Source organism: Myotis brandtii, unplaced genomic scaffold, assembly GCF_000412655.1.
Source record: "Myotis brandtii unplaced genomic scaffold, ASM41265v1 scaffold45, whole genome shotgun sequence".
Classification (NCBI taxonomy): domain Eukaryota; kingdom Metazoa; phylum Chordata; class Mammalia; order Chiroptera; family Vespertilionidae; genus Myotis; species Myotis brandtii.
The window spans coordinates 7,387,244-7,404,056 of record NW_005367209.1 but is presented as its reverse complement, the minus strand read 5'-3'; the positions used below and the strand labels follow the sequence as shown (position 1 = coordinate 7,404,056).

The 16,813-nt window shown below is 48.3% G+C and overlaps 1 protein-coding gene across 1 annotated transcript in view; it reads left to right on the top strand.

The window, feature by feature from the left end:
• TGM6 (transglutaminase 6) overlaps positions 1–16,813 on the top strand; it is a 53,508-nt gene that overhangs the window by 20,793 nt on the left and 15,902 nt on the right. Inside the window, exon 2 of the mRNA XM_005874763.1 lies at positions 14,740–14,797. Within this exon, the coding sequence (XP_005874825.1) occupies positions 14,740–14,797 (58 nt within the window). The remainder of the gene's footprint in view (positions 1–14,739; positions 14,798–16,813) is intronic.

Genomic DNA, 16,813 nt, shown 5'->3' with positions numbered 1-16,813 from the left:
CTATTGGGACAGTATCCACAAATTACCTGAAAGATGGGGAAATGTGTAGCTAGGGATGGACATTACTTTGAATAAACACTTTTGATGTTTCTCTTGAAATTACCGTGTTTTCTTTGATTACAAAATCCGCACCATTAACCGGTTAATGGTTGATCTGAATTTTTAACCGGTTAATGCTTGATCAGCATTTTTTAACCAGTTAATGCTTGATTCGTATTATTAACCGGTTAATAGTTCATCGGTTTTCCATTTGTCTTTTGTTCAATTGATGTGGCACCTATTTTCCTTCCTTTAAAATCTTTCCCATTGCTTGTAAATGATCAGAAATTGTTTGCTGAGCAACGTTTTATCTTTCTGCAAGTTGTTTTTGCGTTTGACACACATCTTCATCCAATAATGCTTGTAATTGTTGGTCTTCGAACTTTTTCGGTTGACCTGGATGTTCTTTGTCTTTCACATCGAAATCATCACTTTTAAAGCATTTAAGCCAGCGTTCACAAGTATCCTGAGGTGGAGCATGTTCACCATAAGCTTCCCGAAGTATACAATAACTTTCAGCAGCTCTTTTCTTCAAAATGAAGTAATGAATTAAAACTTCCCGCAAATGCTCTTTTTTTGGCACACAATTCGACATTTTTAAGCGTAAAAAAAATCTATGATGTTAACACCTTCAGAAAATTTGACATCTGAAGTTTTGAAGCTTGTTGTCAATACAACAAAATAGCATACATATCAAATTGCATATATATCAACATATGTGTAACTCCATCTAGTGGAAAAAATCCGCATTATTAACCGGTACACCTAGTATTTGCCATTTTCCCCTCTGCCTGGAAGTGTTTATTGACATATCCTCAGGCTCACTGATTGTTTTCTTAGCCATGTTCAGTCTACTAATGAGCCCATCAAAAACATTCTTCATTTCTGTTACAGTATTTCTACTCTTTCTTTTTCTTTTTAAAAAAAATAATTTTTTAATAAAAATTTCACATAGGAAGGGAGAGGGAGAGAGAGGTAGAAACATCAATGATGAGAATTATTAATTGACCGCCTCCTGCATGCCACCTACTGGGGATCCAGCCCGAAATTGGGAATCGAACTGTGACCTCCTGCTTCATAGGTGGAAGCCACACAATTACTTTTTTATTCATTCTTAGGATTTCCATCCCTTTCCTTACATAATCTTCTAAGGTTACCTATCTGCTTTTGCATATTGTCTACTTTTTCCATTAAAGCTCTTAGCATATTAATCATAATTATGTTAAATTCCCAGTACAATTCCAACATTTCTGCTATATCTGAGTCTGGTTCTGGTGTTTTCTCTGTCTCTTCAAACTGTGATTTTGCCTTTTATTATGTCTTTTGATTTTTTTATTGAAAGCTGGGTTGGATAAAAGGAGCTCCATAAATAGGCCTCTAAGTGATATGGTGGTAAGGTGTAGGGGGAGGGGAAGCATTCCATGATCTTATGATTAGCACTCAGTCCTTTAGAAATACTGTCTACCCTTCTAGGTTCTTCTGACTGGTTTAATAACTAAATAGATGTGAGACAGATTAATAGGAGAAAATCAAGTTTAATTTCATACATATGGAGGCCTCATAGATATAGGACCTAAAAAAAAATTACCAAAGCAGGCAGCTTTTATTCTTTTAAACAAAGAAACCATAAATTTGTGAAGAACCAACAAGACAAAGGAACTTAGGCTTGGGTCCCATTCAGTGAAGAAACTAAGCAGCGTTTGCTTACTCAGCCTTCTCAGCCCGAATTTCCCACCTCTGGTGATGAAGGTGCCTCCCACCTCCCGGTGCAAGAAGCGCGCCTTTCACGGGAAAGACTTGCTTCTTGTTTTCAGGGAGACAGAGGGGAGGGTCAGAGGGTCCTTCTTGCACCAGCTGTTTCTCAAGTAACTTTAACTCAAAATAATCAATATGCCATAGTGGCACATTTTGGGATGGCAAATTTTGCTCCCCCACAATATCTAGACATTGATAGAAAAAGTGTCACAGCCTTAGCTGTTTTTTGCTCAGTGGATAGTGCGTCAGCCTGCGGACTGAAAGATCCCGGGTTCGATTCCAGTTAAGGGCAAATGCCAGGCTTGCGGGCTCGATTCCCAGTGGGGGGTGTGCACAAGGCAGCTGATCAATGATTCCCTCTCATCCTTGATGTTTCTATCTCTCTCTCCCTTCCTCTCTGAAATCAATAAAAATATATATTTTTTAAAAAGTGTCACAACTAATGATGTCTTTGTAGTGATCTGCCCATTCGTGGGCATAAAGAAATATTTGTTGAATTAATTTTGGATGGAGTGAATGAATGAAGAAGGAATTATAAGTAGATCAGTGGATCTGGACCACCCATAGCAAGAATACAGTAAGCTCTGAGTACTTTGTAGCTTCCTGACAGCTTCTAGGTCCTGATGATGTTTGATAGATGGGTAGATGGATGAAAAGGGCAACACCTGGACACGGGGGACAGGGTGAGGCCATCTCTAACCTGCTGGCTTGCCCCGCAGCTTCTGGCCTGCAGACAGTGGCAAATGACAAGGTTTGCTGACAATGGTACAAATTCAACTTGCCTTCTGGCTGGGCAAGCAATTCCCTCCCAGAGTTTGAACTCTGACTGTCTATGCCACCGTGGTTATTATTCTGAAGATGAGGTGATGTGGCGATGAGTTAGAGCCTCACAGTCTTTTATTTGTTGTCCTATGACTTGGCCCAAGGGTGGAGGGAAGCAGTATCACCCATTTTACAGCCTGGTTGACCGAGGCCCAGAGAAGAAAAGAGACGGCCTGCCACCAGACCAGTCCAGATCTAGGTCTGGTGGGTCCTTCTGACTCATTGTCCTGTGAGGATGAATTCCTGAGACAATGTGCGTGACTCCCAGTCGAAGCACACATACTAGTACATCTAGCCAGCTGCTCAGACCTTGGGATTCACCCATAGGTGGCACCAGGCCTGTGGCTTCCCCCTGCCCCTGGATTTTTCTGGCCCGTGGCCCACCTTTACTGGAGGCCACAGCCTCAGGCCCCCGCTCCTGTGATTTTCAGCTTATGATTTCCTCTTGAGGGACAGAACTAGAATGCTAAAGGGGAAGCATATTCTAGACCAGCAGTTCTCAAACATTTTGGTCTCAGGACCTCTTTACACCCATAAAAATGATTGAGAATCTCAAAGAGTGCTTGCTTATGTGGCTTATATCTATGAATATTTACCCATTTGGAAATTAACACTCATAAACTTACAAAATGTTTATTGATTAACTCATTTAAAAACTAATAAGCCCACCCCAGCCGGTGCGGCTCAGTTGGTTGAGCATCGTCCCATTCGCAGAGCGGTCACTGGTTCAATTCCCAGTCAGGGCACATGCCTGGGTTACGGGCTTGATCCCTGGTAGGGGTGTGCAGGAGGCAGCCAACCGAGTGTTTTTTGCTCTCCCTCTCCCTTCCTCTCTCTTTCTCTAAAATCAATAAAAAACAAACATATTTTTAAAAAAACTAATAAACCCATAGTAACACGTATTTATGAAAAATACAATTATATTTTCCAAAACTAAAAATAATATTAATAAGAGTGACATCATTTTACTTTTTTTAAACAAATGCCATTAACTATACAGAAGGCTTAATAGAAAAACAGCTGTATTCTCCTATCTGCTTTTGCATTAAAATTTTTGCAACATCATATATCATGTAGCCTCTGGAAAACTCCACTGTTTACTCATGAGAGAATGAGTTGAAATAGGTCCCCAAAAACCCTAAGAGTATTATGACTCGTTTTGACCTCACAGATTCTTAAGGACCCTGGGCCTCCCTTTGAGAACAGCTGCTCTCAAACTTCAGTGTGCATGAGATTCAGTGTTAAAATGCAGATTCTGGTGCAGGGATCTGCGGTCGGCCCAGGAGCCGGCACTTCTAACCAGTGCTGGTGCTGCTGGTCTGTGGACCTCACACTCATGGAGGTCTGCCTCTGCCCTGTTTTTTCTGTACTCACCCCCCAAAAGGACAGGGCACTGCAGCATGGCCTCCTCTCCATCATGTCCAGGGAGCAGGTGGGAGGACAGGCAGGTCTGAAGCCCATGGTAGCTTCAACTGAGGAGCCTGAAATAGGAAGTACACAAAAATGCCTGTGAAAATAGCATTACTTTTCTTTTCTTTTCTTTTCTTTTTCTTTTATTGATTTTAGAGGGAGCGAGAGAGAAACAACCATGCTTGTGAGAGGAACATCGACCAGCTGCCTCCTGCACGCCCCCCATGGGGATTGAGCCCACAATCCTGGGCATGTGCCCTGACCAGGAATCCAACCAGCAACCTTTTGGTGCACAGGACAACGCCCGACCAACTGAGCCACACCAGCCAGGCCACATTACATTTCTTTATAAGGACAAAAAAACTGGAAACAACCCAAACTCCTACTGATTGGAGAAGGGTTAGCTAAATTATGTAAATTCACACAAGCTGCCCCCAGTGATGACGTGAGTCTCTACCCTGTGATTTGAAATAGAGCACAATCTAAGCACAGTATGTGGTTAAGGAAAAGGTCAAGTTACAAATCCTCTTCTTCATACAAAGGGACTTATTATGTAAAATGATTTACATATGTATGTATGCTTTATCTGTGTTGCTTCTACATGAGTATGTATTATCTTTACAGTCATAAAGACAATTAAACTATCTTTAAAGCATCTGTTTATTCCACAGGCAAGGATTTTAGTTTGTGAAGCACCCACTGTATGCGAGGCATTGGTCCAGGTGACGTTGGTCTGTACTGAGCAGCCCCCGTCTTTGGTCTTTGGATCCTGTCTGCCATCTCCAGCCTGATCATTTAGAATCAGAGAATGTTGGGACTGGTAAGACACAGCACCCACCCTCCTTTCACAGAGGAGGGCTCCAAGGCCCAGAGAAGGTAACTGACTTGTGGAGAGTCACACAGCCAGTTGTCCCAGAGATAACAGAGCCCACTTTCTTAGCCCTCATCCCAGGCCTCTACAGCCAGGCTCCACTGCTGTCCCCTAAAGCTGAGAATGAATTGTTTGGGCTGTTGATGGCGGAGGTGCTTTGGAATGGCCCGTGTTCTGGGAGCCCCAGTCCAGGCAAACCCAAAATGAAAGATAAAAGGTCCCTGAATAACCATCATTAGTGGGGAGGAGCCTGACCCTGCACAGGCAGAAGAGCAGCTTTGGTCGAGCCCAGGTCTGTCGATTAAAGCTGTTGGCCCTGTGTCACACTGACAAGCACAACTCAACCCCTTCGCCACTTTCCATAAGAAATCCAGCCACATCAAACACTGAGGTTGGTATGCTTTCCCCAGGGCGTGGGCGCTCACAGAGAGCCACAGCACACAGACCACTGCCCGACCCTCCTGCCCTGTCTCAGGACTCCACCCCCTCCCACTTCCCCTTTCCTGGCTGGCCCAGCTCCGCCCAGCTTCTGATGGCCCAAGTCATCCCCTCAAGGCCCTTCCCAACAAAGAGAAACTTCCCTCCCAGCTCCCATGAAAATAAAATTCTATTTCATGGCTCATAAGACTTTAGGAGCTTTGAAGTCCTGAGTCTTTGAACCCTGGAATCTTAGACATTGAGCTAGAATGACCCTGAAGAACACTTTGGTTCAGTCCCTCTAGTCTACAGGTGGAGAAGCTGGGTTGGAGAGGGGAGAGGTCTTGCCCAAGGTCACAGGGTACCTGTGGCTGCTTAGTTCCAGGCTGGAGCCCACTCACAACTCAGGGTAGATTAGCCTCATCCTCGAACCAGAGAACCACTCCCCTCTTTTTCTCCTTCACCTCCTCCCAAGAGCCTCGGCTGATATCACTCCTGGCAGTTGGGTTGTCACAGGGAGGCCCTGCAAGAAGTCCAAAAGACAGAAGACACTGCAAAACATCAGGCTGAGGGCCTCCTCCCAAGTTCCAGGGTAGATCTGACCCAGGCAGAGGGACAAGTTCAGGAATGGTTCAACTCCCGAAGTACAGAGGGGAGGGATAGGCAAGCCAGGTTCCCTAAGCACCCAGGCCATGTCCTTGAGTTATCTCAGTCACTCTCTTTATGCCCCACAAAGAGAGGTCACTGTCATCTTTTACTAAGGCCCAGGGAGGACCACAGACCTAGCTGGAGTTCCAGGGTGACCAGGGGCAGGAGCTGGTCTTCAAATCCAGGTCTGTGTGGGTCTCTGAAACTCAGGGCTGCTCCATGAAGGCTGAGCCTGCGGGTGGGTGTGTACAGGTGTGTGGCCGGGAGGGGCATGGTGAGGGCAGGTCCCCGGAAGAGGGTTGTGGGCCTTTGCCCCTCAAGATGCCTCTGGAGTGCACACAGAAGAGAGAAGAGTGGTGGTCCCTGGAACTTTCTCGTCTCACCCAGTAGGGGAGAAGACAGCCCCAGACTGGATGCCATGAGCCAGGGTCCTAGGCCCGGCTCTGCCTCTTGTAACCAGGTTCCTTTAGGGTCCCCTTTCTGAGCCTCCGTTTTCTTGTCTGAGGGCTGTTGTGAGGGGCAGGAAAGGCTGACCGTAAACCTCGTTCCCTCCTCTTTCCTCTCCTTCCTCCGCTGCTCCTTGCCAGGCTTGTGATCTTTCTGGGCCTCAGTTTCTGCCACAGAATTTGGAAAGCCTCTTGGCTGAAGCCACTCCCATGCTGGACACCTTCGAGGTACTAACCAGGGCAATTATTGGGTGACTAGATGTCTCGTAGGTGTTGCTGCTGGGGTGAAAAGGACCACGCCTCCTCTTGAATTCTGACTGTCCTGCTCAGGAGTGTGCCAAGCTGTGCCTTGTTCACCTGGGTCTGGCTGGCTGCTCCCGCACGCCGTCCTGACGTCCACACAGCGAGGTGCAGGGGAAGCAAGGAGTCGCCGGCCCTGGCATGGCAGGTGAGTGGGCAGGGCCTGTGGGCCTTGGGTAGTGGTCGGATAACTGCGGCTCATGAGCCACATGCAGCTCTTACTTCTGCGCATGGGCCACGAAGTTTCAATCGCACTGTACGTGCGCTCCCGCACATGGTATTTTGTGGAAGAGCCACACTCAAGGGGCCAAAGAACCGCATGTGGCTCGTGAGCCGCAGTTTGCCGACCACTGGCCTAGGGGCACAAAGGCCCCCGAGAGGAGCTTCAGGAAAGGGGGTTTGTGGAATGAAACTTTGACCGTTGATTCTTAGGACTGTAGAGCTGCATGAGCCCTGAGCTGTTCCTTCATGTTCATGAGAGCGTGGGGGCCCAGAGACAGAAAGTCCATGGCAGAGCCCTTCCTTGGCTGGGGCCGGGCCTTCCCCACACGTATTGCTGGACTGGAGGAGGGGGAGAAAAAAGGGAAGAGTAGAAGAAGCAAGATCTTCTCATGGATCCAGAAACAGTTCTGGGCAGAGTTGGGAATTGTAGGCTGTCTGTGGAGAAGAGGCCCCATGAGTTACATCCTCTTCTAATTCCCACCCTGAGGACCCCAGGGCAAGAGCAGTTCTGCGTAAAGTGAAAAGAGTTATGCGACCTTGAACTCTCAAGAGAATTTGCCCTCGGTGCCTCCATTTTCCTACCTGCAAAATGGGGATTATAATCAAATCATCTCATAGGCCTGCTGTGAGGAGTTGATGAGACCAAGTGTGTGGACAGCACACTTAGAAAATGTGCCTCCCCCTCTTGCCCCCATATAGTGAGGGGCAAATTCCCCTCCCACCATGGGGGTTTGTCCATTAATTAACAATTACATATTTTACATCAACTCTGTGGTAGGAGCTGGGGTTCAGTGATGAGCAGGTCAGCAGAGAAGGGGTCTTACTCCCATAGGTCTTTAAAGGATGTTTCTAATTCTATGACTCTTGTTTTCAATCGTTCAGCATCATGTGACAATTATGTGAGTCAACTCTTGTTTATTTTTTGGCTTTCAAAGGCAGGTATTTTAATTCTCTTGACATTTGAACTTCCTCTTCTTACCCTCCCCCAGCAGAGTAAGGCCATCCTGGCTCATTACTGGCATCCGGGGCCATTCTGGCCCTTGGGATGGGTCAGCTCCCTGAGGACCAGGCCCTACCACCCAGCTCACTCCCCATACCACAGTTTTGTGATTAGGCCTGCTTTGCAGAGGACTGGCTTTGCTTCTTTCAGGATCTGCTTTTCAGGGCTCACCTAGAAGTCCTCTTCCCTATCAGCCTTAAACTTAACCAAAGGTTCCAATGTCAGGTCTGTTCATTTGCTGGGTGACCATTCTTCTCTCTGAACCTCGATTTCTTCCTCTGTAAAACATCAGGGTTAGATCCATCATACCTAGGATATAAACGGACTATTAATTAGACTGAATTCAATTCCCCAGTCTTCTGGGACTTCCTGGCTTCTTGGGGACCTCCCTCTCAGAGAAGTAGACCAAGCCGACTATGCAATCTGTGTATGGATGACAGACATGGGATCCTGGATGGAAAGTATGTGGCCTGCCTGCTGCTCTTCCTCTCCCCTCCCTCACACGGTCCATGCAGGCATCACTAGATGAGCCTGGACGTGGCCTGGCATTCTCCTCAAATAGTTCAAGTAGTCCCTACACTTGATCAGTGTTAGTCATTCAAATGAGACCCTTTTGCTATAGTTGAATTACCATGATCTTTTGGTTCAGAAATTCTAAGAATCAATAATACTTTCTGTGGGGTTGACTCTGGCTGGGACATTGGGTTGGAGTTGGTGAGCCACTGCCTACTGGTAAGAGAGAGAGACCAGCAGCTTCCAACAGAACCAGGAAGAAAAGGGAGATTGGGCAGTGGCCCCAGGCACCTCCTCAATTAACCATTTAGCTGCGGAGGTCAGGTGCCCATGATGCACATTAAGGATAGGGTCATAATAGGGCCCATTAGAAACCAATTACATGGAGTCTAGAGTCTGGGAGATGTTGCTCGCTTCAGCAAAGCCTCCTGGGTTCAGTCCCACTGGGTGCCATTCCCAGGCTGGAACAGAGATCTGGGGAGAAGAGCATCATCAGCTCTTTGGTGTCACTCGAGGGCAGGAGGAGGAACAGCTGGGGTGAGCTGGGGGTGAGAGGCAATCTTCCGCACATAGGGCCTTCCCTCCAACTAGGACTCTTTCTTAGGCTGATCTCTAGGAGCAGCTGCTGAGCAAGTGAGCTGGAGAGACGAGGTTGGCAGGGATTGGAGGATGGAGGGAGCAGTAGGCAGGGCCAGACTGTGAGGGACCTTGAATGCCAGACTGAAGGTGGTGGGTTCGGTGGCTCCTGAGCAGGGAGATTGACATGCTGACTGCTGTGCAACTGGACGAGTCTGTTCCCTTGGCTGAGCCCCACTCGGCTTCTCCATAGTAATGTCACAGGATGGATTGAACTGGATGAGCTAAAAGTGTTCTGAGGCTGTTAGGGCCAATCAGTACTTTAGGCAAGAGGTTGAGAGGGGAGAGTTTTAAAAAAAATAAGGAGGGGAGAACCAAAGAGAGGGAGGAGATTTGGAGAGACGAGGAGCGACAATGGAAAAAACCCCATCTATTGACCTCGTCACTGCAGACCCAGCACTGTGCTAAGTACCTCGTGAGTAAGGAGCCCACTCACTCTGCTTGGAGCTTGCTGTGCTGGAGGGTTCATTAATGGCGTCTCCTTTCACTCTAGAATTTCCAGGTTTCGGTGATCTATTTTCTCATTACCCTATGTATAGTCATTACCTCAACCTCCCCAAAACTCTGTGAGGGAGGAATTATTATTTCCACTTTTCAGGGAAGGAAAGCTGAACCTCAGAGGTCCATTAACTTATCCAGAGCCACACAGCCAATCAGTGGAAGGTTCGGGATAGCAGTGATTGGCAGAACACTGGAATGGCAGCCAGGAGTTCTTGGGCAAATAGTGATGATGATAATATGATTAATAAACGTGCATTTTCTGAGTACATAATAGGCACCCTACCGTTCTGAGTACTCTATATAAATTATTTCGTTTAATCCTCACAACTCAAGGAGGCAGCTACTCTCATCACCCCCATTTTCACCAGGAGACTAAGATTCAGAGAGGTTTAGTCACCTGCCTCAGGTCACACAGCCAACAAGCAGCAAAGTCTGCAAATGTGTGCCTCTGAATTCGGGCTCCTGCTTGCTATGCAGAGTGGAAAGGAAGGCCAAGCGAGGAAGGTGGGAGAGAGACAGGACAGAGGGCAGCAAAGCTAGGGGGGCCGAGAGGCTTTGGGGTGACAAGGTAGGTGGAGAGAATGCTTTCACGGCATCCCTCTCTCCCCATGTCAGGTGGGCACAGCCTCAGGCCTGGGGTCCTTGAGCGCAGGGCTGGGAGTTCACCCCGCATATCCCAAGGTGGGAGCCCAAGGAGAAACAACATGTCATCTATTCTGTCCTCAGGGCCTCAGGTGAGCTGTCAACCAGAGGGGCCCAGACATTGTCTCCTCCAGCCCTTCCCTGGCGCCCACCAAGGTGCTGAGTGAAAGAGTCAGCAGAGTCTGGAGGGGAGGCAGGTGTTGTGGGGAGAGGCTGAGAGGAGTCCTGGGAGAATCAGAGGCACTTGATTCAGCAAACCACAGACTATCCAAACCCTAAGAATCCTGGGTCATTTCATAGATAAGAAAACTGAGGTTTAGAGAGAAGCCACTTAGCCTGAGCCCCACAGGGAGCCAGCAGCAGGTTGGTCTGCCTGGACCCAAGGCCACACACTCTGCCACTCCTGGACCCACCCATGACTGTGGGAGGCAGGAAGTCAGGAAGGAAGGGCAGGTTTCGGAATGTGACAGTTTGAGAGGGAGAGGGATTATGGGTGGGTGGGGTGGGTGAGGTGGCTGCGGTGTGAGCACTGATCCTTGAGGGCATGCCTGGAACCTGGTAAGCATCAGCTCCCCTTTTCACACCCTCATCCCAGCCAAGGGACAGGGAAGGGCGTTCATTCATTCATCCAATAAATGTTCACTGAGCATCTACTATGCCCTGGGTCCCGAGCCACCTGAGACAGACTCTAACAACCCGGAGAGAATGAGACCCAGGCCTCGCTTCAGGAGGCTTACAGTCCAGTGGAGGAGAGGGACATATCAGCAACGAACTGTAACCTGGCTTCCTTGATGATTGAGTGGGGGCGATCGGAGTCTCAGAGAGCAGAACTTGAGCTGAGCACATGGAGGAGGTGATGTTGGGTTTATTTTGGTAAGGGGTCTGGACCCTGGTCTTGAACTCCCCTCTCCGGTACCCATCAGTCCCCATGAGGGCTGGGGAGGACGCTGACCAGGGCAGAATTGGTTGTATTCACCAGAACAGTTGCTTTCCCCCTGCAGAATCCTGGCCTGAATATCAGCACACAAATGCCAGGTCATGGGGGTGTGATGCTGATGAGCACAGAGGACTTAGATCACCAAAGGAGCAGCTCTGAGACAGGTCACACGGGGACCACAGGTGTAGAGTTGGTGGGGGTGGGGGCGGCAGGTTGGGGTTTCTTGGTAATTGCTCGGCAAAATCATCAAGGAACAAAAAGGACAGGTGTGTTTCTCCTGTGGCAGTAACAGAAGGGCAGAGTGGGGACATATGGGGACAAATAGAGCAAGAAAAAAAGACCTTGGTCTAGCAGAAAGAAGGACTTTTTAATATCTGGGTAGTGGGTCAGCTGCCTCTCGGAGGTGTGCAAGCTGGAACCCTGATCAAGTATCCACTGAGAACTTGACCCGGGGCAGGAAGTTGCAAGGGAGATGGTCTTTGAGATTCAGGGATGATGATGATAATGGTAGTTCTGATTCATCCCACCCATCTTACCCCCCTGTGATGAGGTTTCAGATGCCCAGAGGGTGGTGGGGGCCGGTTTGGGCTGTGACAGGGAGAAGGGAAGCCAAGGCAGAATTCTCAGGACATGAACCCTCCTCACCTCCTAATCTCTGCCCCCTCCAGCCCCCCCACACACACCTGTAAGCCCTCTGGGGCATGCCAGGGCTGAGATAATTACAACTTAATAACCTCACCCCCTGCTCCTGATTCATCCCCTAAAAAAAAAAGAAATTGCATCCTGGTCTGGCCTGTCCCAACATAGATCATGGCTTGTCTTCGGAGACTTCAGCTTCAATGTGCCCTTGGACAAGAAGTCCCTTTCTTCCCAACTCTGGGTCTCGGTTTCTGTCAGTAAAATGGAGACCTGGGCTTCCAATGGTCCTGCCAGCTCTGCTGCTATTATTAGATTAGCCAATCCTATGTACAAGGTAAGTGGGGTTCCTGCCTGTGTTTTCAGACTAAACAAAGGTCACCTAAGATCAAAGCTCTGGGACTTGAGAGGTCTGTTCCTGCCCAAGAACTTGGTGGGAAGGCTTCAGTCTTAATGTGAGAATTGTGAGAATTGGCAAGCGAGTGGGGAAGTCCCCTGGCATTATTGTTCCAGCTTTTGCCACTCGGGGCACTGCTGAACAGGGGTCCTGCACAGTTCTTGCTCACCCACCACAAGGGTGGCTGTAGGAGCTACCAAGCTTGGGACACATGTGTCAGCTGTGTAAGTTCCTATTCACGTGTTCAGTCATTATCCCCAAATCATGATGCCAGGCTAGGGCTTCCAGTCAAGGCCAAACCAGAACTAGCCTTTTCCAAAAATCTCAGGCCTAGGTATTGAGACTAGCACCAGCCCATTCCTCACAAGTAGAGACCAGTTAGAAGGCTTTCACAGTCTAGACAAGAGAGATTCAATAGGTTGGCCTAAGGTAGCAGCAGAAACAGAGATGTGGGACGGATTCAGGGCAAGTTTTGGAGGCGGTGCCATGTCAACTTGACGATGTATTGGATACGGGATGTGAGAGCAAAAGGGAATCAAAAAAGAGTCTTTGGTTTGAGCCTGATCCTCAGTACAGATGGGGTGCCAGCCATCAAAATGGGGAGAGTGAGAGACTTGGAGGTGGGGCAGGGAGGAGATCAAGAGTTCGGCATGTTGGGTTGGATTTGTCCAGAAGACCAGCAAACAGAGATTTCAGGTAGATGGTTGACAATATTGTTTGGATTTCAAAGGAGAAGCCAGAGTGTAAACTTGGGTGGTAACAGCTGCAGACCTCCATCAAGACCACTTCGTTTTATCAAAAAACTTCCAGTAACAGTGAACCTCAAAAGGCAAGAGTTCAGAGGCCCCATTCTTTTCCTCCTGAGATGCTCCTTAGATAAAGGGACCCACATCAGAGGATAATGTCAGACTCACAATAAGTTAGCTATTATATATGTTAGCTATTCATCTTACTATTCTTATTATCATGGTTGAGGGCAGAGTGGCTTTCACATTACCTGGGACAGCCTTAGCCAGCCTCCACCTTTGAGTTTAAATGTTGGAAAGAAGAGGTGAATGTTATTATTGAAGAGGGGTCCTAAAGATTTATGCAGACACCAGAATTTCATGTTACAAAGTTCAGCGTGTATGAATCAACAACCTAAACTTGGATGCGAAAGATGTCACATTTACCACTTAAATCAAATTACATTTAACTTTGAGTTCTGATTCCACTGGACTTGTCAGAAAATTCCATCCCAGTTATTATTAGGGCTCCCTCCATGTGTCAGTTGGTTACTGCTGTGTAACAAACCACCCCAGCACTTACAGGCCTACAACAACAACCATTCTCTCTCTCATGAACCTGCCGTTTGGACAAAGCTCAGCAGGGACAGCTTGTGTCTGCTTCATTTGGTGTCAGGTGGGGCAGCGTGACTGGGGGCTGGAGAATTTGCTTGCAAGATGGCTCACTTCTCTGGCTGCCCAGTTGGTGCCAGCTGCTGCTGGGAGTTCAGTGGTCTGTGGGTTGGAGGTCTCGGTCCCTCTCCATGTGGGCTTCTCCATGGGCCATTTGGCTTTTTTCATGGCATGGCACTGGGTTCCAAGATCAAGTAACTCAAGGAGCCAGACAGAAGCTATATCAACTTTTATGACTTATCCTTGGGAGTCACAAAGTGCCATTCTGTTTTCGCCACAGTTCCTCCCAGATTCAGCAGAAGGAGAAACAATGGGAGCAGAGATATCACTGCAACCATCTTTGGAAAAAACAATCTGCCACTCCCCTAACCGAAAAGTTATATGAAGGTTCGAGAGTCTTTAGAAAGCCAAACGTTTTGGCCAGCTCTCTCCAAACATTGGCCAGATAAGCCATTGCTCTGATGTGCATGGACCAAGCCCATGTTGTGTTTTTAGAGTCTGGGACTTCTGGGTTTTTTACTCTTGTGGGGTCAAAGGTCATGGCAACATAGCCTAGAGGTCCCAAACAAGCACAGACTCAGAAGCCAGATTCCCAGCTCCATCACTTACAGGCTGTGCGACTCAGTTTCCCCATCTGTGAAGTTGGAACACGTTTATGAAGATTAAATGAGCTAATATTTATTAAATGTTTAGTTTTATAAGTGCTTGGTTCATAGGAAGTTTTATTAAATTATCCAGCCAAGAATTACTGAGCACTTACTGTACACTAGGTACCTAATAAAACAGAGCCAAGAGCCCCATGGCGGGTACCCTGGGGCAGGGAATACTTGATGACATTACTTCAGTGGTTCTCAAGTGTGGCAGATTGTATTTGATAGGATGGACATCTCAATACACTAGATCTCATCGCACATGTCCTTCTTACAATGTGGCATTGACCCATTTTCATAAGGGGTGGGGTGTGTTCCTTCCCCTTAAACCTGTGCAGACCTCTGTAGCGGCCCTGACCGATAGCCTATGGTAGACCGAGTGCAACTTCTAAGGTTTGGTCATAAAAGGCATTGCAGCTTCCACCTTGGTCTCTTGGATCACTTGGTCAGCGGAAACTAGGTGCCATGCCGTGAGGATACTCCCCAAATCTTTCTCTTAGATGTTTGAGATAGACCTGCTCTTCTGCCGGACCGCAACCTTCCGGCGGCAGGGCGAAGGTATCCTTCATGGCCATGGAGCCTGCAGCACCCAGCACAGCACCCGACACCTGAATGAACACTGAAGTAGATGGAAGTGGATGGAGGGAGAGGATGCTTGGGTTGAGGCTGGATATGCCACCCACCTTTCCACTGGAGACACCCCATTCAATTCAAGACAGTCTAAATGCCCCCTCCTCAAGCGAGCCTTGCTATCACCTGCAGACCAGGCTAGGCCCCTCTTTAATACTTTCTTTCAGCTCCACGTACTTTGCCTTAACAACCTACATCAGAATGATAGTTATTTGTGGACTCATCTATTTACGTGTCACCTTGCTCATCTGGAATATAAAGCTCTGGCCCTAGCCAGTTTGGCTCAGTGGATAGAACATCGGCCTGCAGACCAAAGGGTCCCAGGTTTGATTCCGGTCAAGGGCATGTACCTTGGTTACAGGCTCCTCCCCAGCCCGGGCCATGGTCGGGGCGCGTGTAGGTGGCAACCAATTGATGATTCTCTCATATTGATGTTTCTCTCTGTCTTTTCCTCTCTCTTCCACTCTCCCTAAAAATCAATGAAAAAATATCCTCAGGTGAGGATTAACAACAACAAATAAATAAATAATTAAAGCTCTGTTCTTGGGGCTCCAAATGACAGCCAGTTGTCCTCCACAAGGTATTGTTATTCCCACTCTACAAAAGAGTACCTTGGAGCACAGAGAAATCAAGCAGAAGGTAGTTTAGCCATTAGATGACCAAGTCAAGATATGAACCCACATGAGCTGATCCCAAAGGCTGTGCTCATAACGATTGAGCCACAGAGCCTCACTGTGTATCCCTCCAGGGACAGTCCAGATCTATCTCTCGGACCAATATATCCCAGTGCCAGTCTGGCACAGAAAATACACAGTCAATCCCCGTATGTGTGGATTCCGTGTTTGCAAATTGGCCTACTGCCTGCAATTTATTTTTAATTCCAAGTCAGTCCTCATGTGCAGACTGAAGAAAATCGGGCGGCCTAACATGCGTGCTCCCAGCTGAAGTGGGAAAAGGTGATGCTCTGTCTTCTTATTTCTGCTCTTGTACTACAAACAAGTGTCCTTTTTGCAGTCTATTTAATGCCACGTTTTCTGCGTTTTTGTCTTTTTTGTTGATAGTTTTGCAGTTTAAAATGGCCCCAAGCTTAGTGCTGAAGCGCTGTCTAATGTTCCTAAGCACAGGAGGCTACGGCGTGCTTTAAGGAGAAAACGCATGTTAGCTAAGCTTCATTCAGGCCTGTGGTACAGTGTTGTCCATGAGTGTAATGTTAATGAATCAACAATATATTAAACTAGGGGCCAGTGCATGAATTGGTGCACCTTGAAAGGAACTGTGGGCTGTGAGACATGCTGGTAGGTCAGGGGCGGGTCTTGGTCCATCCTCCATGCCCCTGTCCAGCCCCTCCCGCCACAGTCCCCCCACCCCATCCTTGTCCCCTGTCTGCCAGCAGCCCCGCTCACATGCTGAAGGCACAGAGCTATTGGGGCCAGCTCCGTCAGTGGATGCGAATGGCTGCTGCCCTGATCGCCCCTCAGGAGTAGGGAGAGGTGGAGAAACCCTCAGGGGCAATCAGGGCTGGCAGCCACTGCTCCCACCCATTGATGGTGCTGAGTGGTCAAGACTGGCGCTGGGCACCAGCAGCAGGTGCAAGTGACAGCTCCGGTGCTGGCAGTGGGTGAGAGTGGGGCCGGCACCGGAAGCAGGTGCAAATGCCGAGCGGGACTGCAGCATGCGGGAACAAAGAATTTTCAATAACCACCAGAGGCTCGCCCAGATGACAGCGACTGGCGCCCCATCTTGGTCTGGCGCCCTCACTCACCTGCTCCACCATCCCACCGTGGCCAATGCCCACCATGCCCACATGCCCCCTGGTGGTCAGAGCACGTCATAGTGACCGGTTGTTCAGTTGTTCCGCCGTTCAGTCTATTTGCATATTAGCCTTTTATTATATAGGATAAGGTGCCTTTAAACAGAAACACATCCTCCCTCCCCCTACCCCAC